We start from the raw sequence: 24337 nt of genomic DNA on the forward strand, positions 1-24337 counted from the left end.
CTCAAACTTCTACGGGAATGCAGGCGCCCAGATCCACAGGCACGTTCTGAGCCTGCATCCACACTCCAACTGCGGAAATGAGTAGCTGTGACAGGCACCAGGTAGTCTGAGAAGCTAAAGCGGCCATTGATCAGTTGGCTCTTCACAAAGGGAAAGGCGGCTGAACAATGAAGACTCCTCAAACCAATAACAAGTACGGGAACACAGAGGGGCAAACACACTGAGTCATGACACTACTCGGCAGATGAATTTAGTCTCTACAATAAGAAAGTGAACCTTTCTATTCTAGATAACAGTAACAATTTGATAACAGTAAATCGCATTGCATTTTATTTGAACAGGAAGTCCTCTGACAGGAGAAGCCTACTTTGAATGTTCTCTATAAGAGTTTAGTAGTCTCTGGCTCTGTAGCTGTACAATACTCTGCAGGGGACCAGGCTGGCGTGACTACACACACCTGTGACAAGGTCACACAGACGCCATCATAACTGCACAGAGGACGACCATCAACAGCGGCTCTCTCCCAACATCACTCAGAAGTTGGAAAGGCAGGATTTTAAAGAGCTTGAATGACTGTGTGAACTGGAGGTTAGAAAACCACTCCAGTAGGTTTGTCTCTTGAATCTCTAAAGTATCTTTTCTTTTCTAAAAGAGATGCCACTGGGTGCTCTCTCAAAGCTGAAAGAGTACTCTCTCTTGCTCTCGTTCTTCTCAAAAGAGGAGAACCAGAGAGAACATCCACCTTAGGGTATCTCCAACCAGATGTTAGGGCACCCGAAAATTCATCAAAGACTTTCTGAAATGAATGACAAGTAAAAGAACCCCCTATTATTTCAATGCCGGACAAAACATTCCGCTGTGTGCACGCACGAGTACCTCTTCTCTCCTCACCCCTCTCCCCTCCTCCCCTCCCCCTCTCCCTCCCCTCTCCCCTCTCCTCCCCCCTCCCTCCCCTCTCTCCTCCTCTTTCCCCTTCCTTCTCCCCGCCCCTGTTGGTTACACCATGTTGGTTACACATAAAATCTTCACTATAGCTCTTTGTACCAAGCCTTCTGTGAAAGGACTGTAACCTCCAACAAAGAATTCCAAACTACTTCCCAAGTCAACCATGGTAGGGAGTGAAACCAAAGCACAGTAGAAGGAAGGCCTCCTCAGTGGAGACCTGGATGCCATTACAGGATGCACTTGCCTTTTGGTTTAGATGTCTTCAAAAGCACTCTGATAAGCTCTGGAACATCAAAGTATGAAGCATAATGCAAGGCATTCATGTTTGTCCAGCGACTCCGCAAACTAGCGTCTGCTCCCAGGTCAATAAGTTGAGCTGCAAATTTTACAGCTGTCTCAACGTCACCTGAAGGAAAATGAAAACTCTAAATTTGTCTTCAGCACAAATGTTAATTCCCAATACATACCTCTCTACTGTCTTTCTCTAAAAGCCAAAGCAAATGGCACACTGCATCTACATTTACCTTTCAGGAGTTGATTCCGAGAGAGCACTCCCATTCAAGAGTGTGAGAACACTGTGGAGATACTCAACATACCTTTACTGACACTAAGTAAAATTCTGACAGACTAAGAGCATGGTGAAACATCCTTTAAATAAACTAAGACCTCCATCATATGCAATACAATGGAAACACTAAATGTAAAATGCCAGACCAGTGCAAAATGTCTGGGCTACTATTTGTTTTGATCTCATTTTCAGATCACTGATTTTATGGGAATATGAGCACATTGCAGATTACAAGAAGAAAAATCCCTTTACCACCAACAGTTTAAGAAATTCTACATCAGACTGTTGAAACAAGGAGAGACAACCGTAATATAGTCTAGTAAGAGGGGCAGGTTAATCCCTCGCAAAGAATGGAAGAATAACAATCTTGGACATGTTTCATAAGTAGGAACAGAACTCAGAGATGAGCCTATATCCTAGTCTTGAAGGAGTGCCTTACTGGAAGCCCTCTGGAAGACTCTTGGGTGGTACCAGTTAATCGTAACTACTGGGCAGTTAGGCATGAAGCCTACTACAAAATATATGGAGATGTAATCACAGGAATAAAGACTTCCCCTGGGGAAGGAACAAAGTTTTGAGTGGACCAAACTGACTCCTCACCTACTTGGCTGATGGTCAGCTGGGCACCCCACCCAGGCCAGTGATACTCACCAATGCCATGAGCCCCAGACTTGCAAGTGTAATGTAACAGAGTCATATCCGTCAGTCCATCTCTATCATTCACGTTGCAGCCTCTCTTAAGAATCTGGGGAAGGAGGTGAAAAGACACTAAGGAAGGAGTCATAGGAATCATATCCTCTATTCCCCTAAACACGTAAATCTTCCTAAACATATACATCTATAGTTCAAATGAAACTTTCCCATCTGGGCTGACAACATTCCTCTAACCCAAAAGCCATATATTAACAAAACCCCCAATATTGGTCATGAAATTCCCATTCTAGGGAATCTTGGTCAGTGGAGTCCAAGAGACTTCCAGAACATCATAGGCTATTGCGGCTGGCTGCCTCCTAGAGTTGGAAGGTAAGTCCCTACTGCTGAAGACTCCATCTGCTTAAGACAGAAGACCGAGGGGTCTGAGCTGGGTCTGACTTGAAAGCCTCCCTGCCTAAGGACCAAAAGGCACCATGTAGGCTTCTAAGGGAAGGAAGTAACCAGACCAGGTATGATACAGGTGAACTACAATGGCCACCATGGTAGTTCAACAAGAGGAAAGCTATGCCTGGTACTGGAAACCTAGCCAGATACCCAGGAATAGCGAAGCCAAGGATTCTATAGAACCTACTATCACCACTTAATTAAATCAGAATAAGTCTTAGCTACATTCTTAATGGTTGCCCACAGGTAAGTATGTCTCACCCGTCAGCATAGAAATGTCTCTTTGCAACAGACAGAGACCATTACAGAAAACCACGGTTGATAAAAATGCTGGTAAAAGCTGCACGGTGCCTAGCCCCGGCTGATACATCTGCAACTCAGCTCCCAGACCTAAGCTCAGAGATCATAGCATGGGAGGGGAGAGGAAGATTGTGAGTTTGCTCTGAGCTGTGTCTCCTAGAAACATCAAGAAGCTACACCCATGAAGACTCAGGAACACGGCAGCCTGCACAAGACCTGAGCAAGGAAAATAGCAACAGGCGGGCTAACATGAAGGGGGGATACCACATGTGACCCCAACCTGAACGGGCAACTAAGAAATGCTAAGATCAGGAAAAATAGTGTTTCCCAGAGAAGACCTCCCCACCCCCACCTGCCAACTGGTTATCCAATACCAAGTGGTCCACTCTGAAATCATATACATACAAATAATAATATACAGACTTAGCAGGTTGTACTTAGATATTAGGTAATTAAATATGAAACAACAAAGAAAGTGAGCCCATGAATTTGAGAGAGAGCAGGGAATGGGGTACATAGGAGGGATTAGAGGAAGGAGGGGGAAAGAGGAAAATGATGTAATGATATCTGAATTACAAAACATAAAACGAAATTAAACTTTAAAAGCATAGCCTGAGGGAGCCCACCGTGACAACAGGAGGCACCCACACCTTCAGACCAGCTCGTCTCATCTGGCCTTCCTGTACCAACACTGCCCTCAGCAATAGTGAACTCTGACCCTGACTGTGGCTGGGAGACTGTTCTTAAAGACAATGCCAATGGTTACTCCAGGTATGTTCTTTCAAAAGTGAGAAAAAAATTTCCAACAGTTATACTTTTAAAAAAAATGCATGTGCCTTCTTCCTACAGCACACATGACAACATGTGTACCGAAAACCCTCAGAAATTCGTTTAAACCTAGAACATGACCAAACCATCCCCAAGACGTAGAAGGACTGCGATGGTCTTCAAAACTTTTGTGAATTGTATGGAAGTTGTCGGAACTACGGTATACAAAGAAAGAGGTGTGCAAAATGCCGCTCCCTGCTCCCACCGGAAGTCCACGGTAACAGCGCTGGTGCGAGAGGAGCCGGTCGGAAGCCCACTGTGACATAAAGACCTGGAAAAGCAGACTCACTACAGAGCTGCAATTGGCTTCCCTCCATCGGAATCCTCCCTCTCAGGAGAAGAAAGTATTCTCGCCATTAGTCCCAGTAGCGCAAAGGTTAGCGTGTCAGACACACTCACCTCATTTCCAATAATGTCTATGTTCTGCTGGACCTGAGGAACCCACTGTCTTAAAATAGCAAATAATTCTGAGACTGAAGTTTTGGGATCGAAGAGAATTTCCTGGCATGATGCATCATTCGGATCAAAAAAAGAAAACTCTGAAATACAAAACAGTGCAAACTAAACTTATTAATGGTTTCTAGCACTTTGAGAATAAGTAACTGGATAAACATGCGACTGATACAAACATTTTTTATAAGGCTAGAAAAAAAGGAAAATAACATTAAGCAACTCTCAAAACCTAGAACAAGGCATGCTTAACGTGTCCTGGCTGTGAGGCTCCCAAGAACCGCGTATAACACATTAACACCACATGAGCGAACTCCGTGTTCTAAGGCACAGAAGCATCATCACATTTTATCATTATTTTTCTTTTCAAATGACAGATAGTGGATTCCCATGGATAAGTACAACACAGGTAAAAGTAAACATGACAAGCGGGAAGTCTACATGTTCTCTTTACCCCTCAGCATTTAATCACATTTAATAACTCACATCAGTTGTCACCCATCAGATAATATGAGGTGAAATGCCAAGTGTGGTGGTTTGAATGATAACGGCCCTCAGAGGCTGACAGATTTGAATACTTGATCACAGGAATTGATGGTATCTGAAAGGATGAGGATGTATGGCCTTATACTGAGGGGTAGGCTTTGTGATTTGAAAAGCCCATTGCACGCCCAGAGTCTCTCTCTGCCTGCTGCCTGTGGCTCCAGACATAGAACTCTCAGCTATGTCTCTAACACCACGTCTGCCTGCAGGCTGCCATGTTTCCACCGTGATAATAATGGACTAAACCTCTGAAACTGTATGCCAGCCCCAATTAAACGCTTTCTTTTGTGAAAGCGCATGCTGTGGCCATGGTGTCTCTTCACAGCAACAGAGCACTAGCTAAGACACCACTCCAACAGATAAGGAACCAGTGACCAGCAATGCAGGAACTGAAGAAACAAGGGCACAAAGCGACTGCATTATTTTGGAATATGAGCTAGTAAAACCCTAAAGAAACCTGAAGGAGCCATCTCAGGATTCCTTGGCATGATTTTAGTAAGAGTTGGTGAAAACTAAGTAACCTCGAAGGATAAAAGAGGCCAGCTTGCAAAGGAACACAACACTTCAGAAGAAAATCAGATTCTACTGTCTCAATCCAAAAAGGAAACTATAAAAGGCAGAAAAATCTAAAACTGGGAAACAGTCCAAGCAACATTTGCTGAGTACCTACAGTTTAACAAACAGCATATAAGTCCCCCAAAAATGTGATTCGAGTTTTGCATAAGGAAAATTCAAATCATATACACACAACACTGGCTCAACAGTGTGGGGTGGGAACCAGGCCTGTCCCCGCCATCTTCCCTTCCCAGTCATGCCGCCTCAATGAAAAGCTCAGAGCACACTCAGTCCTGGAATTCCTGGGGTCTTCAAGTTTGTCTCTGTGCTTTCAAATACTTGGAGTGAGATAGCCAAAAGGCTAAGGAGAGGCACAGAGCTGAGGGCATCTAGGAAAGAACAGCAGCTGTCCATGAAGAGAGTATCAGCTTTCTGATTCTGTACAAACCCTTTCCTACCAGGTCATACCTTTCTATTTAAACAGGGAAGAAAGAAAGTGAGGGATTCTCTGTGTTTCAGCAAAGTTGCTAAAAAAAAAATGAGAACTCTCAGTGAATATCCCTTAAGATGCCAAGAGTGGTTGGTGCATACCTGTAATCCCAGCTTCTGGGATGTAGAGGTTAAGAGACCAGGAGTTCATGGGCAGCCTTGACTACCATAAGAAACATAGTAAGTTTGAGGCCAGGCTTGGCTACATAATAAACATAAGTTTGAGGCCAGGCTTGGCTACATAATAAACATAAGTTTGAGGCCAGCCTTGGCTACATAATAAACATAAGTTTGAGGCCAGCCTTGGCTACATAATAAACATAAGTTTGAGGCCAGGCTTGGCTACATAATAAACATAAGTTTGAGGCCAGCCTTGGCTTACATAATAAACATAGCAAGTTTGAAGCCAGCCTTGGCTAAGTAATAAACATAAGTTTGAGGCCAGGCTTGGCTACATAATAAACATAAGTTTGAGGCCAGCCTTGGCTACATAATAAACATAGCAAGTTTGAAGCCAGCCTTGGCTACATAATAAACATAAGTTTGGGGCCAGCATTGGCTACATAATAAACATAGCAAGTTTGAGGCCAGCCTTGGCTACATCATCAACATAGTAAGTTTAAGGCCAGCCTGCCTCAAAAAGAAAAAAGAATCCAAAAGTTCTTTTAAAAACCCTAAAGCAAGAATGGATTCCACCTGGTCCAAAATCAGGCACTGATCAATAACCGGTGCTTTTTTTGGGGGAAAAAAATGGGTGAATACTGGCATTACAGTGACAACTTTGGGAAGCCTGTAACTGAAGCGAGACACCAACCACAAGGCTGTCCTTGAAATCAAAGGCTCCCGAGCCTCTCAGAGACAGTGGCGTGCAGCCTTTGATTTGTGTGACAAGTTTCTAATACCTAAGGACTCAAAATAACATCTCTAAAAGGATTATCAGAGCATGCAAATGAAGTCATAGGTAGAAAGCTGTGGCTGAGTAGGGAAGTCTGGTAGGCATGCACAATGCTCACCCAGCTTCCTTTCCTAACTAGTGATGGCTAGCTTCATGCCAATTTAGCACAGAGTAGAGTGATTTGAGAGATGGGAAACTCAACTGAGAAAATGCTTCTATGAGAGCTGGGCTACCAGCATGCCTGCAGGGCATTTTCTTAATGATGGGAATTTCTTAATGATTTTCTTAATGATGGGAATGATGGGAATTTCTTAATGATTTTCTTAATGATGGGAAGGGCCCAGCCCATTGTGGGTGATGCTATCCCTTGGCTGGTGGTCCTGGGTTCTGTAAGAAAGCAGGGTGAGCAAGCGTGGGGAGCAAGTCAGCAAACAGCATTTTTCCATGGCCTCTACACCAGCTCCTGCCTCGAGGTTCCTGCCCTGCTTGAGTTCCTACCTTGACTTACTTCAATGATGGATGGGTGAGGCCAGATACCCCCACACTGAGTTGCTTTGGTCACGGTGTTTCATCACAGCAACAGTGACCCTAAGGAAGACAACTAGGAAGTCTTGTGTCACTATACTGCCTGGCATACCTCCAAATTGTAAAATAAAAGCTAAAATATTTCTGTTACAGTCTGCTCATGTGTATTTGTGCTGGTAAATGGACGTAAATAAAAACTAAAAACATCCAGACAATTAGGAGCTAATGCAAATGCTTCCTGGGGCATAACTATGGTATACAAAAACACTTTTCACTTACTTTTTAAAAAAAAATGATATGGCTTCAGAGTTGTCAGCAAGAAATATATGCAGCATTGAACCTGCATTCTACCTGGGCTTCATACTCAAAACGCTCATGTTATAAAAACATGAGTCATTGCTTAGCCTATGCTGTCTACATCTAAGAGAGTCTTGAATAAAGTAAGGTGATTAGCTATGTAAAGTCTCATAACAGTTTTGAGGATCACCTAATGTACTCTAATATAAGTCTATTACATTGGTATAAGTCTCTATGATAAAATGGAAATCAACTTCTAAACCCACATTTATTCATCTCAGTCAGAGGAATGGACAATTATCTAGATTCAGTAAATATGTCCTGTCCCACCCTGAAAAACTATGTTGAGGAAATGTCTAGACATTATGAGAGGGCGCATCCAGCAACCTAAAGAGCGCAAGCAAAGCAGCGGAGAGGAGACAGGGCAGCAAGTGTGGAGACAGCTTTTCCTGCAGGAAGGGAAGGGGACCCTAAGGCGAGCTGCTCTGCCCCTGCCCTCTGGCCTGCTCTTGGTGGCACTGTCGAGGGTTTCAACCTTCACGGAGTCCTCCTAGGAAGTGACGGTTCTGAGCTGTCCAGGTAATTTTCTGGGCCTTTTGTTGTCTTTGAGTGCTTCAAGCTTTTACATTAAAAGAACCAAGGGGTTTTCTCATCTTCTCTGAAACTATATGGCCTTATTTGTCTTTGAAATGCCTGTCCCTTTGGTTTAATAGGAAACGGTAAAAATTCGACCCTATTTAATGTCTTGACTTTTTTTTTTTAACAAACTTCTCAAAATTCAAATTCTGAAGTCATTCTGACTTCACAGTAACTTTGGGGTTTTTCAGAGGAACACAAATTTTCCAAATGGAAATGATTTTGTTCCCTTTCCATATATGTATGCATATGTACATGTATACATGGAAATATGTGGGTTGATGTCTATGTGCAGGTAAGGGCAGGCACAAGATAAGGCAAGGCCTGTGATTGGACAGTGAAAAAGGAAGGCAGGCACAGAGTTTTGGAGAGGGGAGAGAGAGAGAGGAGAAGGAAGGAAGAACCAAGATGGATGATCCAGATCAGTGTGGCCTTAAAGGGCCACAGGTAGTTATGAATATTTCGTAAGGGATGGATTTTTATAGGACAATTTGTCTTATCTAGGTGGGCAGTTTATATCAATATTAATTGGATCAGAGTTTACTGCGTGGACATTCTGTGGGGTAAGAATTTACTGATATAAATCTGATTGATAAATTACAAGCTTCTAGAGTTTTGATATTACCAGGATACTAAGAATTGTGACTATAACCATAGGGGACAGATGCTGGGGATGTGAGCAGAGTCTACAGCAGGAGAGCCATGAGGTAGGCGGTCTCTGTCTGGGACTTGTGAGGCAGCGACCCACCTTGGGAACTAGATGGGTGGTCATTGACGAGGCGAGCCACGGAGGCAGAGAGACAGTCAGAGACAGAGAGTAGCTGGTGGCAGCATAAGATGGAAATTGGAAACTTACCAAGTTGAGATGTTTTGCTGATTGAGATAAAAATACCTCACAGATGCCATGTGGCCCACTGGTGCCAGCAATACTGTGGGACAGTGCTTCCAATTTTTATTTACCACAACAGAAATATATGTATATATTTGGAAATACATATGTATATACATACACACACACACACATACACACACACACACACACACACACACACACACACACATACCTACAGAGAAGCCTGAGAGATGTTGAACTAATTAGATTCACTTGCATGGGAAGAATTATCAAGCCAAGGAGAAACCAATCAGGCCGACATGGTGAATCCAACTGAATGGCTTAAATGCTGACCAATGACAAGTGCTGCTTAACCATCTCTGTGACGTGAAACTCTTCACCTGCTACGTGACTGACAGATGAGTGACAGGTGATAGATATCTGCGATTTGTCCAGGAACTGTATGAAATTCTTAGAAGTCTGGTAGGCCCTGGTATGACTTACAATTATACATATATATTATATGTAACAGCTACAATTCAAGCTATCTGAAATGTTACAGCAACAACCACTTTTCTACATCAATCCCATTATACTGAACTCCCACGGAACCTTTAACCATGGTCTTAAGTCCTGAATCACCTACGGATTTTTTTTTTATTTTATTCCAGTGTCTTTCTGAAAGCCTTTTATAAGCATGCATCATACAAGTGCAAGAGGATTTATGGAAAGCCTGTAAATTACAGGTTTCTGGTAACTTAAAGGCCACACCACTGGGCTCGGTGAGACCCACAAGAGTCCTCTGGGAAGCTAAACGACCATGAGGCCGTGGGCCTGAGCTCAGCCGTGCAAGACTCAAAGAACTGATGGGGTAACTATGCTCATGGCCCTGTTAGAAACATTTCTGGCACTTTGACGTTCTGCTGTTCAAATTTAAGGTGCTCCCTTTCCTCTTAAGAAACTTAACAGTGGTTTGGAAAAGTTTGCCTTTATACACAAAAGCAGAAGCACTTTTTCTCTCTGAGCTCATCCCCAGCTGTCTGAATCCAGAATTCACAAAGGTCTCAGCTTGATGTCTTGGCCTGGATTAAATTTAAAAGTCTGCTCTGAGACTCCGTATTACCAGATAGCCTGAAGAAACCTGGCTGCCTCTATCGTCAGACCTCTGGCTGGGACATCGTATTTGAGTGTAAGCACAGAGCTGTTTTTTCCGATGCTTTTTCTGGGGATAACCAGGCCAAGTTTAAATAGACTAAACTTATTTTACAAGCAAGTTAGTTTAGTGTGATTGTGTCTGTTAATAAATGTGGATGGGGTTGAGAAGATTGTGATTCTGTAGAGACCTAAAGCTGTCAGACTCTTGTCTCTGCGGTCTTAGCTATCTGTGAGCCTGACTGGATTCTGTGTTTCTCTAGTTTTCCTCTCCAATATCTGACCAGCACTTTCCAAACTGACGTTTCCAATTTTCTGAGAGTGCCCATCCTCTGATTTCTCCAAGCTGAAGCTGAAATATACAAGTGAACCTCGGGGAGATAACCACCACAGCTCACCCATCAATAACCTTGGTGCCTGCTGCTGTGGAGGTTAACTCAAGAGTCTGCCAAAATACCAGACAGCATTACCAAACATTCAAACTGGAAGCATCCATTGAAAACACTGTCTTCATCTCACCATCAAAGATTCAAGCACAAATCTAGAAACCCAACTATTTACAGCATTTGTTCCAAACATTTACTGTGAACTGTCCCTTAAATACCTGAAGGCTACTGTCATAAATCAAACTGTGGGTCATGACCCCTTTGGGGGTGTAATGACCCTTTCATAGGGTTTGCCTAAGACCATCAGAAAATACAGACACTTATATTAAAATCTGTAACAGTAGCAAAATTACAGTTATGAAGTAGCAATGAAAATAACATCATGGTTGGGGGTCACCACAACATGAGGAGCTGTATTAAAGCCTTCCTGTGTTAAAGGAAGGCTGAGAAGAGGCTTCAGTGTCTTGATGCCTCCTGAAAGGAGATATTCTGGTGCTCAGCATGTACTAACTGATCATAACGACTACCATTGTGAAAAGCCCTAATACAAGATGTGAGAGTGAGTTTCCACCAGGCCTCAGAACTGTCCTATAATCTGCTTCCAAAGACAATGTGTCCAAACATCAAAACCTGGTTTCCTAGAGGAGACAACAGTCAGTGTTGCATTTGCATCTCACTGGAAGGAGCCTTCCCTAGTACAAGAACCCCTAGACTCTTCAGTAAGAACTGTATGAGGCACACATGGCCTTGGAGGACTTCCTGGAATAACTGGGAAGTCTTCACTCAGGCATCATGAACCTGTCTCAATCACCCAGGAAACTGAAGTCCCACTGGAAAACGCAAGCTGGCCTGGACAGATGAAGCCTGGGTCTGACTGTGGCCCACTTGATCTTTTCAGCTGGTTCAAGATGGGTAAGTGGACACCCTGGCTTCAAGGTACTTCAAATACAATGTACTGTACGACCCTCACCCAAGGACTCTCAAGTTCTCCAGCAGTTTCATCCTCGAGCCTTAAACCTTTTACATCTCCACTAACTTGGCAAACAACTCCACAGGAATCAAACAACAAAAAGTGCACAGCAGTCATCAGAAGAACCCACTGAGATGTTGCTGGGCATCTGCAGATACCCAGGAAAGGGGAAGAAGAAGGAGAAGGAGAAAGGACTAAGAAAGTGCCTCAGAGGCGGCACCATCAAGACAACAGAGAGGAATCTGGGGAAACAAGTCAGTCAACATGTTGCACTGACTCTTACTCATAAACTCAGGCGTGTTTCTTACCAACAGCTTTTATTTTTACCAAGCAGTTTCTTACCAAGCAATTAATGGACTTTATTTTTCTGGTTCAAATCACTCACCCATTCACTAGTCCCTTTCAAAGGTACCAGACACTGCTTTTCTTTTCCTTTTTATGATTTATTTATTTTATGTATCTGAGTACATTGTTATTGTCTTCAGACACACCAGAGGAAGGCATCAGACCCCATTACAGATGGTTGTGAGCCACCATGTGGTTGCTGGGAATTGAACTCAGGACCTCAGGAAGAGCAGTCAGTGCTCTTAACCACTGAGCCATCTCTCCAGGCCACAGCACCGAACATTTCTAATGGAGAAATTTCTAAATATATGAGTACACACCTGAAGAGCCTCTTCTGCATAACCTACAAGAATGCTCAGTCTTTTCTGAGAGGAGAATCACCAACTCTCTGGGGATGAGCTTCCTAATTGGTTATCCAAGACTAATGGTCAGCCCTGAAATCATATGTGTATGAACAACACTAAGTGCACAGAGCAGTGTGTGTGTGTGTGTGTGTGTGTGTGTGTGTGTGTGTAGTAACAATTAAAGGAGAAGAGGCCTTGAATTTGAGAGAGGGAGGGGTTCTGGGCAGATTAGAGGGAGAAAAAGTAAAGGTAAAACAGTATAATTACATTTTAATTTTAAATATTTTTTAACTGAATGCCTAGTCTAGCAGCGATGCTATTAGGAGAGAATAACGCAGTGAAATGTCTCTTTAGAGGAATCAATAAATACATTTATTAGAAACTAAATAAATACATCAAGACCTAAGTCATATATTAAGAACAGATCTCAAAATATGTAGTAGTGAACCAATTAAGTTACAGAATTATACACACATTTACATAAGACCGTAAATATACAAAACATTCCTACCTGTTGTTTGCAGGTCTTCACATAGCTCATGAAATATAATTAGTGATCTAATCATTCACACTAAATGTAATAGTCATTTCCTCTGGGAACAAGAGGAACAGTGCAGAGGCTAAATAGAGAAAACTCTGAATCTCTTTGAAGATTTTTCTAGCTAAATCAAACGATAACTGTCAGTTCACCAGTCAATGGTGGCTATGTACTGATACAAATGAATAGTCAAATGGATGTTTTCTCCATGAAAAAAAAATTTCCTACATAAGGGAAATATGAGAAAAATATCCCATACCAAAATTCCATAAAAATAACAGGCATGCCAATAAATACCAGTCTTATTTAGAGAAAATTTAAAAGTACAGGGACTTGAGCAGAAAAGAATATCACACTCCAGGATTTTAAGAGAAACAACTGAAAGCTGCCTCTGCAGAGCTCTTAAGTAATTTCAGTTCCAGTCAAACCTTCACTTACAGTTATGCTCTTGTTCTTTATCAGAGCTGGTGCAGCACTAATGGAGACACATGTCTCCATCTTGTTACAGTGTAGACTCTGACCTAGTAACTCTCCACTGAGCCCTAGACTACCTTTCTAATGAGCTCCAAGATACCATGCTATCAGCCTAAGAGACAAACAGTAGCAAAGGAAAGTAAATGTAGGAGAAATAAGAAGTCTTGAGTGAGGACCATCAGCCCTGAGGGTAGGGAAAGCATGCAACAATGTTTCAGTAATAAAAAGCTGTCAAATGGGTTGCTCAATGAGAACAACCACTGGCTGCTCTTCCAGAGGACCTGGGTTCAATTCCCAGCACTATCATAGCAGCTCACAACTGTAACCCCAATCCCAGGGTATCTAATGCCCTATTCTGACTTCAGAGGGCTCTAGGCACCAACACAATATTCGGACAAAACATGACACGAATAAAACAAACTTTTACTTTTAAAATAGTACTTAAATGACAAGAAAGTAGACAGCTCATTTAAATAATAACAGCAATGGATTGTACTTATTAAGTGTTTGGCTAGCATCTGGGATGGGACTCCTCCTTCTCTTCTTGTTTTGTTTTGTTTTTACTTAAGATAGGGTCTCTCTCTATATATATATATAACCCCGACTGTCCTTGAACTCACTAGATAGACAATGCTGGCCTGGAACTCCACCTGCTTATGCCTCACAAGGGCTGGATAAAGGCATTTGCCACCGTGCCCAGCATATAACAGTGCTTCAGCACACCACGTTTTAAGGGGGACACTGGTACAGCTTAGTAAGAAAACATCTGACTGAAGAGCCTAGAAATCCCGACCACCTGAAATGGGTAAGGAGACCAGTAACGTATGGTCAAAGAAAGTACAGACTAAGAAAAATGTCAAATTACCTCCTAGTCTCTGACGGCTCTATCATATTGAGTAGTGAAAGTCCCATATATCAGACAAGTACCGTCGGGCCAGAGTCCAGGGAGAGAAGTTCCGAGTCCACAGACAAGAACTATTTTATAACTGAAGCTCCTTAACAATAAAATAGATCGTTTCATTGGTTTCTCACTGTGTTTTTTAATGACATGTCACCCAGAAATCTCAGGCAATTACCTGTTCCTCGGTTGGCAGCTGTTTAGAAAGGATTAGAAGTGGCCTTTACTGGGGAGAATATGTCACTGCAGATGGGGGCTTTGAGGCTTCAAAACCCTCCCAGCATTTCAAGTTAGCATTCCCTGACTCCCGATTGTGGGTTGCAACGTGAGTTCTCAGCTGTTCCTGCTGCCTTGCCTGGCGCTTGCTGCCCTACTTCCCGGCTAGGATGGTGATGGACTCTTGTTTCATTGCCCATGATCCCTTGGATTCGTAATCGCAAAATAAACCCTTCCTTCTATAAGTTGCCTTAGTCATGGCTTTTTTTCACTGCTGCTGATCGGCTGTGTCAGAGAGCGCACAAATGACATTTCTGGAAGACAAAGCCTCCGATGCTAAGCATCTACCATCCTACGAACAGAAGCAGTGTTTGCTTCAGTCAGGCAGAGGTCGGTACTCACAATCACCTGCCAATGGCTATACTCAACAAACATTGAGCAACTTACATCAAATGACTGCCTTACCCTTTACCAGGTAAGCCAAACAGAATACACCTGCTGCTCCGTGCCGAGGTGACCAACTCAAGACAGAGTAAGTGTCATAAGTGGGGCCAATGTCCTTCTGCTCAAGGCTTCTCCCACATAACTCATTTTTGCTAGAACTGCAATGAATGCAGTCAACACTAGTAAATACTGTAGAGAATCTAGGATCTAGGAACACAGAGTCCTTGGATGGTTATGGGTTCACACCTGTAGACTCTGAATACAGATTGGAAATGAGGAAGCATTAGAGTGAGCACAGGCTTTTCAAGGCAAATCCCCGGAGTAGTAATTTTAATCTACTAATCTACTAATATTGAAAACCTGAATTATCCCTGCCTTCAAAGACACTCTGAAATGGTGATCGATTTGACCTGAAAACTCTAACCACATTGGAAATGTAACAATTCTGTTTACCTCCTAAAATTATTTTATTCACTTATCAATTATCTTATGAAATATATTCTTGGGGAAAGTAAATCAAAAAGGACAAACAGCAGACCCCTTCCAAGTTTCTATTTTACAGAGGAAACTTAAGTGGACCAATTTCAGTAGAAGCTGATCTCAATCTCGCCTCTGTGGAGATTCCATACTCCCCATCCCTAAGCACAAGAGTGCATCTGCAAGTCAGTACGTTTAAGCAGCACCAGTAATGGAATGCTACATGTTTAAGCACCACTACGTTCTAAAAATGAAATCCTCCAAATCCATAATAGTGCTAAAAAAAAATCAACATTTTCACATAATAAAAATGCTGACAGCAGAAATAAAACATTGAGCATGAGAGGCAGAAACTTCAATATGCAAATGTGATTTTGAAAAGGGAAAAGTTTGAAAATCTTATTTTAAAAAATTACAACGGGGCTGGGGAGATGGCTCAGTGGTTAAGAGCACGGACTGCTCCTCCAGAGGTCCTGAGTTCAATTCCCAGCAACCACATGGTGGCTCACAACCATCTGTAATGGGATCCGATGCCCTCTTCTGATGTGTCTGAAGACAGCTACAGTGTACTTTAAATATAATAAACAAATTATTTTTAAAAAATTACAGCACGTGGTTTTAAAATAGTATGAGAGCATAGACAGTCTGAGACAGGAGTCCATGACCAGTTCACAGACAAGGGGTAGACCTGTGACATACCACAGTCTGTGACCAGTTCACAGACAGCAGACAGACCCCTGATATACCTCAGTCCGTGACCAGTTCACAGACTAGACCCAGGACATACCACAATCCGAAGGCATCGGTGCTGCAGAAATGGAAAAGATAACGGAAGTGTCGGAGCCTGTGAATAAGAATGGGTATCTTCCGATCAAAGAGCTTCCTTCCAGGGGGATATCCGGGAGGTCCTCTATGGTCATCTTCTAGAAGGCCACCTATAATGGGGAAAGCAAAAAGTCAGAATGCACTTCTACTTCACTACTGTACAACTTAGATGGCCACCTTCAGTCACAAAAATCCTGACAGACTCCTATAACCTGACATTTTCAGTGTCTGAGCAAACAGTTGTTTAAAAACTACGTATCGCTTCCCACACCCCTGCACCATCAGCAGCCCCTGTATTGTTGCAATACAAAGCTTGGGAAACATAAATTATAGTATGTGTTTAATTAACTTTATGCTAAGAGATGAAAACCTTGTTACAAGGCTGAGCTAATCCAAAAGGGCAGCATTAAAGGGCACAGTGCCCCCATAGACTGACCTTAGTTAACTCCCATCATGCATCGGAGCTCCATCATTGGCCACTGGGGCCTGTGCCTCTAGCTGGCATGTTGCCATTACTTTATGATATCCCAGAAAACATCACTGAAAATTAATCACTTCGCTTTCACAGATGAAAGCGGTGACTAAGACCAATTCCACTTAGCAATGTGGGGTCCCTTTATTCCACCCTGACGGGAGGAAGTCTGTGAGGCCTTAAAAGGTATCATCTGAAAATAGCCTTCTCCCAGAAAACATCAGTATGTAAAAGAAATCTGTCCTAAGTTAGACCTGTGTTATACCCGTTCTATAACTCGGCAACAATGTAGAAAGCAGAGAAAATGCTAAGAGAAGCTCAACTACAGAGCTAAAAGCTTGGGTTTTTATTCTGTCCTGAAATACTATGAATCATGTATATTTTTAGATACAAGCAAGACCAAATGATTTTAGATTATATTCAATACAGTAAGAAAAAGTTAACTAGGAGCTTAATCTAGTTAATGATTATGATTAAGTTAACTAGTAGCTTAATCTAGTAGAAATTTATGATTCTGTACATGCTTTCTAACATTTGCGTAATGAACATATGCTGGTTAGTTTGAAAAATATCACTTGGGACATCAATTGGGAAAATGTCTCTACTAGACTGGCCCGTGGGAAAGCCTTGATTGATGAGTGAAGGGAGGGCCCAGCTCATGGTGGGCAATGCCATCCCTGGGCTGGTGGTTCTGGGTTCTATAAGAAAGCAGGCTGAGAGCAAACCATGAGGAACAAGCCAGTAAGCAGCACACTTCTGCGCTTCTACATCAGCTCCCGCCTCCCGGTTCCTGCCTCACCTCCCTCGATGATGACAGACTTACAAACTACAAGGTGAAATAGCCCTCTCTTCCCAAGTTGCTTTTGATCACGATGTTCGATCACAACAATAGAAACCCTAACTAAGGCACATCTTAACTAACTGGATCACCTTTTCCAGCCCCCTCAGCTCCAAGGATACAGTCACTTGGAAGGAACTGGTTTCCTTCCCATGGGACCCAGACCTTTTCCCTCTGGGAGCAGGAGCCGGCGGGAACAGTATGCTTTCTTATGGCTTGAAGACTATTCACTTACTTGCACAGGAATGTTGTACGTTAAACAAACTAGCCTGGTTCTTGCTATATTAAAGGAATCCCAAAATATTGGGGGGTGGGGGAGCTAATATAGAAATTACTTGACACCCAATACATGGAATCTTGTGACATTAACCTTAACACATAAACAGGAATAACAAAAGATTGGTGGGTGGGTGGTTGGTTGTTTTTTTGGTGGTTTGGTTGGTTGGGTTTTTTTGGTTGGCTGGTTGGTTTTTTGTTTGGTTGGTTGGTTGGTTTGGTTGGTTGGTTGGTTTTTTTGTTTGTTTGTATGGCTGGTTTGGTTGGTTGGTTTGGTTAGTTTGTTTGTTTGGTTGGTTGGTTTGGTTGGCTGGTTGGTTTTTTGTTTGGTTGGTTGGCTGGTTTGGTTGGTTGGTTTGGTTGGTTTGTTTGTTTGGTTGGTTGGTTGGCTGGTTTTATTTTGTTTCTTGTTGGGGGGGGAGGGTTAAGGGGGAGGTAGCTACTCTAGTTCTGAACTGACAAGACAAATAAACCAAACCATTCAATTCCATAGGCACAGGGGAACTGGCACGCCAAGAGACAGGCATGCCTCAAGTAGTGCTTTGGGAAGAATAATCTCACTGCAACCACACTTCTGGGACTTAGACATATTTTCTACACTCTTAATTGGTCACCAAAGTGGTGAAACAAAATTGCTTACTGTGATCCCAAGAGTCCCTTTCATTTTTTACAGACTATCAAGGACCTTAAAGATTAGAACTGGTCTGGGACGGGGAAAGAGTTCTGACAACACACACACACACACACACACACACACACACACACACACACACCCTCACAACCCAGATTAAAGTGAGGCAGGCACAGTGACCTACCTTTAATTACACACTCAGATCCAATTCCAGATCCAATGTAGAAAGATTATTCACATAAGGCACAGAATCATCTTCATGACACTTCAAGGCCAAGAAGCTACAATATCATGTAACCTGCATGAGGAACATTCCTAGTATTTTTGCATCTTAATATTTTTCCTGGTCCCACTTCTTTACCTTCTTGGAAAAGAAAAACTCTTTCATTTCACCACAAACTACACACTACACAAACTTTCATGTACTCTGAGAATGCTTCCCAGAAGCAATTTCTACATCTAAAGGGTTATGGCACCTGGAACCTTGATCAAGTTTAGAGATGTACTGAACTGAGTTGAGTAAGCATGTAGGCATTTTTTCCAAAATCTCCTAAGGCTGATGAGGTGAGAGCTGTTTTGAAAGAAATCATCCCTGATGAAGTGGGTACAACCACTTCTAATACTTTCAATAACGAACTAAATTCTCCAAACTTTCAGGTACATGGGATCCTATCTTACTCCATTAACTCAAATGGCTACTGAGTAAAAGCCTATGGTCATATCCCCAACAGCCCCTGCTTTTCCAAGGAGCCTGATCGAGCCTTGACACATCAGTAATGAGAAATATCAACCAACCAACTTCTGCAGAGAGCTCTGGGGGTGTCCAGCCCCCAGCTGAAGCAAAAAAAAATCGCTTATTTCTGTGAAACTAAGGACTGAACCCACAGCCTCACATATACCAGGAAAGTGCTGTACCACTGAGCTACACCCCAGCCTCTCCCTCAAATGTGCTTGAGCTAGGGCTCAAGAGCCACATATTGGAGTTTCTTGACTAACAAGGAGACCCAAGCTGTGTGCACATTTATAAGAATCACAGTCATTTCACCCAGTGTCCCATAGCAGTGGGTCATGCTGTTCATTTTTGTGAAATTCCAAAATATGACTAATTATTTATGTTTCATAAACACAACTTCAATGATCCTTCTTTTTGCTACCTATAAAACATCTGTTCACTTGCCACATATATGTTGCAAGTATGTAAGCCTTTGTTTTCACAAGGTTTAAAAACAAACCTAAGCAAATAAGCATGTAAAAGTAGGACCCTAGAGACTCGTTGACATGCTACAAATGAAACTGGAAAAGCAGCCCTGAACCCTACATAGCATATCAGACATGAGCCCTCAAGGAGTTCCATCACGCATCCAATAAACATTGTTTCTCATTAAGTCCTAAGCTGTGAGTCCCAGAGATAAGAGTTATGCACTTTCCCTCCTGCAGATGCTAGCCCAGGGCTAGGTTGCACCAGAAAGCACAAATAGTTATAATTAGTACTGACAAGAGCTGGTACAATGCCCAGTAGGACTTCTGGGCCCTAATAACTAGGGGCCGATGACAACCTAGGACACGTGGCTAGCTACATGTAGATTCTAAATTTTTAGTTGGTCTAGCTCGGAGTTTCTTAAAACTGTGGGCTAGGGAGGGGGCATCACACAAATATATAGAGTGACATACATACATACACACACACACACACACACACACACACACACGGCAATCTGAAATAATTCAGGTTTTCAAATACATACTGTGTCTGGGGCGTTTCAGACCATGCTTACAGTGTTGTCGTGTGACCTCACTGTAGCCTTGGCTCTCACCACACAGTGTGTGCACTCAGCACTGTGCATGTAGACATGCCATTCGGTGCCATCTGACATTTCCTGAAATAGCTGCTCCCACATGCTAGACCAGGTGTATGTCACGGGTTGCAGTGTTTTTACAAAATATTCTGCTCTTACAGAAACATAATGCTTTAATTGCAGAAAACAAAGACCTTTAATAAGTTCCCATTGTCGTTCCTCAGCATGTAAGCATCAAATTAGCATATTTTAGAATTAGATTTTGTTCCAATGTTCATTTCACTAATTGCTGTTTGTGTTCTAAATTTAAAAAAAAAAAATCACTAGCTGGGCATGGTAGTACATGCCTTTAGTCCCAGTACTTGGAAGACCGTGGCAAGCAGATCTCAATGTGTTCAAAGTCAGCCTGGTCTACATAGTGAGTTCCAGAACAGCCAGAGCTACACGGTGAGACCTTATCTATAAATAAATAAATAAATTTTTAAAAAATTTAAAAATCATTGACACTAAAGAGATAGCTCAGGCAGTCAGGCACACTGACTACCAAGTTGGGTTCCCACCAATCACATGGCAACTCCAGTGCCAGGGGATCCAACACCTTCTTCTGGACCCAGCAAGCAGCACCAGGCACATCTATTATCTGCAGGCAAAACACTCATGCACGTAAATTAAAAATAAAACATTTTTAAAACTCATAAATTAATTCTGGTTTTGGATGAGGACAGGATTTCCAACAATTTCTGAAAGGGTTCTAAGTACACATGTACGTATTTGTGTATATTTATAATACTTTCTATTTACGTTCCTATAAAACAGCACTGTCAGCACTGTAGATCAGTTATACAAAATGTTGAAGATACTCCATATCCTGTAGTACCAAATGTTCATCCAACTTACACACAAAAATTAACGAGCAAATCATCTCGTCAGCATGCAAATTCGTTTTCATCTTTAAACTGCAAAAATCTTATGTATACCTTTATTACAAGACAAATATATGATTTATTGTCAATAAATGTTTGGCTAGTATACATATTTTATATACCTGGGACTGTGTAACATTCCCTGTTTTAGCTGTCTGAATGTTCAAAGGGTCAATTTGCATGTGGCTAGCCAGAAGGACACTCCACCTATGGACATTCCCCTGACCACCACTGAAGGAAAACAGTTCTGCCTACTCTTCAGAGAACAACTTACAGATGCCTGAACTGAGAAATAAAGTCTGATGTGCCAAGCAAGCTTACAGCAGCATAATTATAAATAATTAAGAGAACAGTCAGACTAAAAGCAACCAGATGCTTAAAGGGTTTTAGCAGAGAGACAGGGAAGTTGATTCTGCCAACTCAAGCTCACGAATATATATTTGAAACCTTCGACTGTTATAAGCAAAGTAATACCACTATAATCATTGCTTTTTAAAAAGGCCTTGCTGTTGGGATTGTATCTGGGAATAGGAGTTGCGAAATAAATCTAAGGAACGGTGTGCACCATGTACTAAATCTATAAAAGAGATATAAACACTTCGGTTGTGTCAAGTCCATCTTTGAGCCCAAACAGTGGCCAACAAATGAAAGCATTACCAAAAAATGCATTATATTTATGTTTAATGAAACCAAGATGGTTTCAAACCGGCAAAAGGTAGAAAGCTTGGAATCTGGCCATTTCCAAGTCTCTTTCCCTCCAGTCTCTGCGTCCTATCTGCTCTTCTGCCACATAGTCAACTTAAACTGCAGCATACTCACTGACAAAAGTCAAAGCAACAGTCGACTGCAACTAAGTGTCTGATGAAGGTCTCCACTGAGGAACACATCTCAGAAGAATTTCAAAGGCACTCTTTTTAGGATATGATAGTGCTACAATGTATCCACAGCGTAGCCTGGAACGGGCACCAAGTTCCTCTCCCACCATAAGAGCATTCTGATACAAGTCAAAACATTGTCTCAGATCGGACTTGGAATCCCAAAGGCCTACCCAGAGTCTGGATGAAGTGAACCGCCTCACATCTATAGCTATGAACCGATTCGTCTAATCCTTGCAGTTCCGCACGGGACAGGTCTCACTCAGTCCACACCCTCCTGCAACTTCTCAATATGATTTGAAGTACGAAGGAATCTCAGAGCAGCTAGGTGAGGCAAAGGCAGTTCAGTTTTGAACCCTCACAGTCACGGGTTTCTTAAAGATCTAAGTCAGAAGGGGATGAGAGTGAGAACCTGAAGAGGCCGGCGTGTGGAAACCCACCAGGGTGCGCAGTCACGCGTGGGAGATACCCCAGGCGTCCCGGGAGCGCGGGCCTCAGCCAGGCACTCATCTCAGCCAGAGAGCGAGCGCCACAAGCACCCCTTTCCCCGCCCGCCCGGACACGTCCTAGGAGGCCTCCGAGCACCTCGGTGCGGCCCGCACCGCCAACCGCCTTGCGGCCCGGCCTCCCGGCCTCCCGGTCCCGCAGCCCCCAGCGTCCCGCCACCTGCCTGCTCCGGGTCCCTGCGGAGCGCCGGCTGCGGACGCGGGGCGCAGAGGCAAGGCGCAGGGGCGCGCTTCCCCCAGGGGTCCCGTGGCCGCCGCGGAGCCTCCAGCAGGGGAGCAGCAACCCGCCGCTTCCACGCCGCGCGCGCCGGAACCGGGCCCCACGCGGGTCGGCGCGCGCGCAGTGCAGCCGCCCGGGCTGCGCGCAGGCCTCGGCCCTCGGCCCCGCGCACGCGCCTGCGCTCGCTCGCCTCCCGCTTGCGCCCCTTTGCCCCTCAACAGCGGGAAGGTCTGCGGCTGCTGCACCTGCTGTCCCCCAGCTCATGGTGTCTTCCCGGAGCCCGGCCGAGCTGTGCACAAGTGGGGATCTGTCCAGCGCAGCACAACCAGGCTCTAAAAGAAACCTTGACTGGCCAGGACAACGATTTGGTGCTGCAGCCGGCATACCCTCCTCCTGCAAGGTCTTAGCTGACCCTATTTGACCACCCTTGCTTCCTAGCATCCTGGGCCGGAAGAGCTCCCGCCCACAGCATCTGGCGGCAGAAACCACATTTTACCCTTTTAAATAGTGTGGCCATGCATGGCCTAGGGTAAGATCCATCAGTGAATTATCTGTTTGCAGGTCCTGCTATGAAAAACCTTCTCAATTCCCAGCTTAGCAAATACAAAGAAAGTGCTTTAGCCAAGGGAAGAAATGAATAATCACAGCCCGCACTTATGTTCCTAGTTTCTGCTCCCTCCTCACCTACCTTCTAGTTCCCATCTCATCTGTCTTCCCATAACCGGAAGTAGTGAAACTGACCACTAGCAGATGTGGGCACTGGCACCCTAGTTCTTCCCCACGCTGCAGAAAGATGTTGATCTTTAATGGGGGGGGGGGAGGGCTGGGGATTTAGCTCAGTGGTAGAGCGCTTACCTAGGAAGCGCAAGGCCCTGGGTTATCGGGAAACCTGGTATGATCGACAAGTTTGTAAACTTGAGTGTCACACCACAGCCATGTTCTGCGAGGCCTCACAAACTATTACCCCGTTGGTGTTTCTTTGCTATCATGGGGTAACTAACATGTTGAGAGAACATATGAATGAATGTCCATCCGTACCTCTGCCAGCCCAGAGGTAAGTGCCCACCACACTCGTTAGAACTATTGGCTCTAGCGGCCAGGAAAACAAACACAAATACTTTCTCATTGCTTGAGTCCTCACAACATTCTCCCACCAAGTGGCTCTAGTTGGACACTCTTAAGAAGAAGGGACTTGCTAACTCTTAAGGTAGCTGTAATGACTGGTTTTGTGTGTCAACTTGACACTAGCTGGAGTTAACGCAGAAAAGGAGCCACAGTTGTGGAAATGCCTTCAGGAGACCCAGCTGTAAGGCATTTTCTCAACTAGTGGTAAAGGTGGGAGGACCCAGCCCATTGTCGGTGGTGCGGTCCCTGGACTGCTGGTCTTGGGTTCTATAAGAAAGCAAGCTGAGCAAGCCAGGGGAAGCAAGTCAGTAACTAACATCCCTCCATGGCCTCTGCATCAGCTCCTGCTTTCTGACCTGCTTGAGTTCCAGTCCTGACTTCCTTTGGTGATGAACAGCAATGTGGAAGTGTAAGCTGAATCAACCCTTTCCTCCCCAACTTGCTTCTTGGTCATGATGTTTGTGCAGGAATAGGAACCCTGACTAAGACAGTAGCTTAGACTAAACTTTTGCGAAACATCCTTCCTTGGGAGCCAAAATCCAGGGTTGTTTCTGCCGTGGAACTCAAAGAACATCTGAGTCCAGTTCAAGACAGAACGGTGAGCATTCTGTCCCTCAGACTGCCCGACTATAGCATGGTTGCAAC

General features: G+C 43.6%; 1 protein-coding gene across 5 annotated transcripts in view; it reads right to left on the reverse strand.

Annotated features, from left to right (window-relative positions):
* Positions 1–24337, reverse strand: part of Clip4 (CAP-GLY domain containing linker protein family, member 4) — an 89738-nt gene that overhangs the window by 53810 nt on the left and 11591 nt on the right. For 3 of the 5 annotated variants that reach the window (XR_010052058.1, XM_063261626.1, NM_001013942.1), the window contains exons 3-6: positions 15993–16140; positions 4139–4278; positions 2165–2258; positions 1190–1351 (exon numbers count right to left, since the gene is read on the reverse strand). Coding sequence is in view for 4 of the 5 variants with exons in the window: in XM_063261626.1 (XP_063117696.1) it covers positions 1190–1351; positions 2165–2258; positions 4139–4278; positions 15993–16125 (529 nt within the window). In the remaining variant the exon portion in view is untranslated. Of the gene's footprint in view, positions 1–1189; positions 1352–2164; positions 2259–4138; positions 4279–15992; positions 16141–22511; positions 22709–22812; positions 22872–24337 lie in introns of those variants that run through there. The other 2 variants (XM_063261628.1, XM_063261627.1) reach the window with 2 other exon arrangements.

The sequence above is a fragment of the Rattus norvegicus genome, chromosome 6, assembly GCF_036323735.1.
Source record: "Rattus norvegicus strain BN/NHsdMcwi chromosome 6, GRCr8, whole genome shotgun sequence".
Lineage (NCBI taxonomy): Eukaryota > Metazoa > Chordata > Mammalia > Rodentia > Muridae > Rattus > Rattus norvegicus.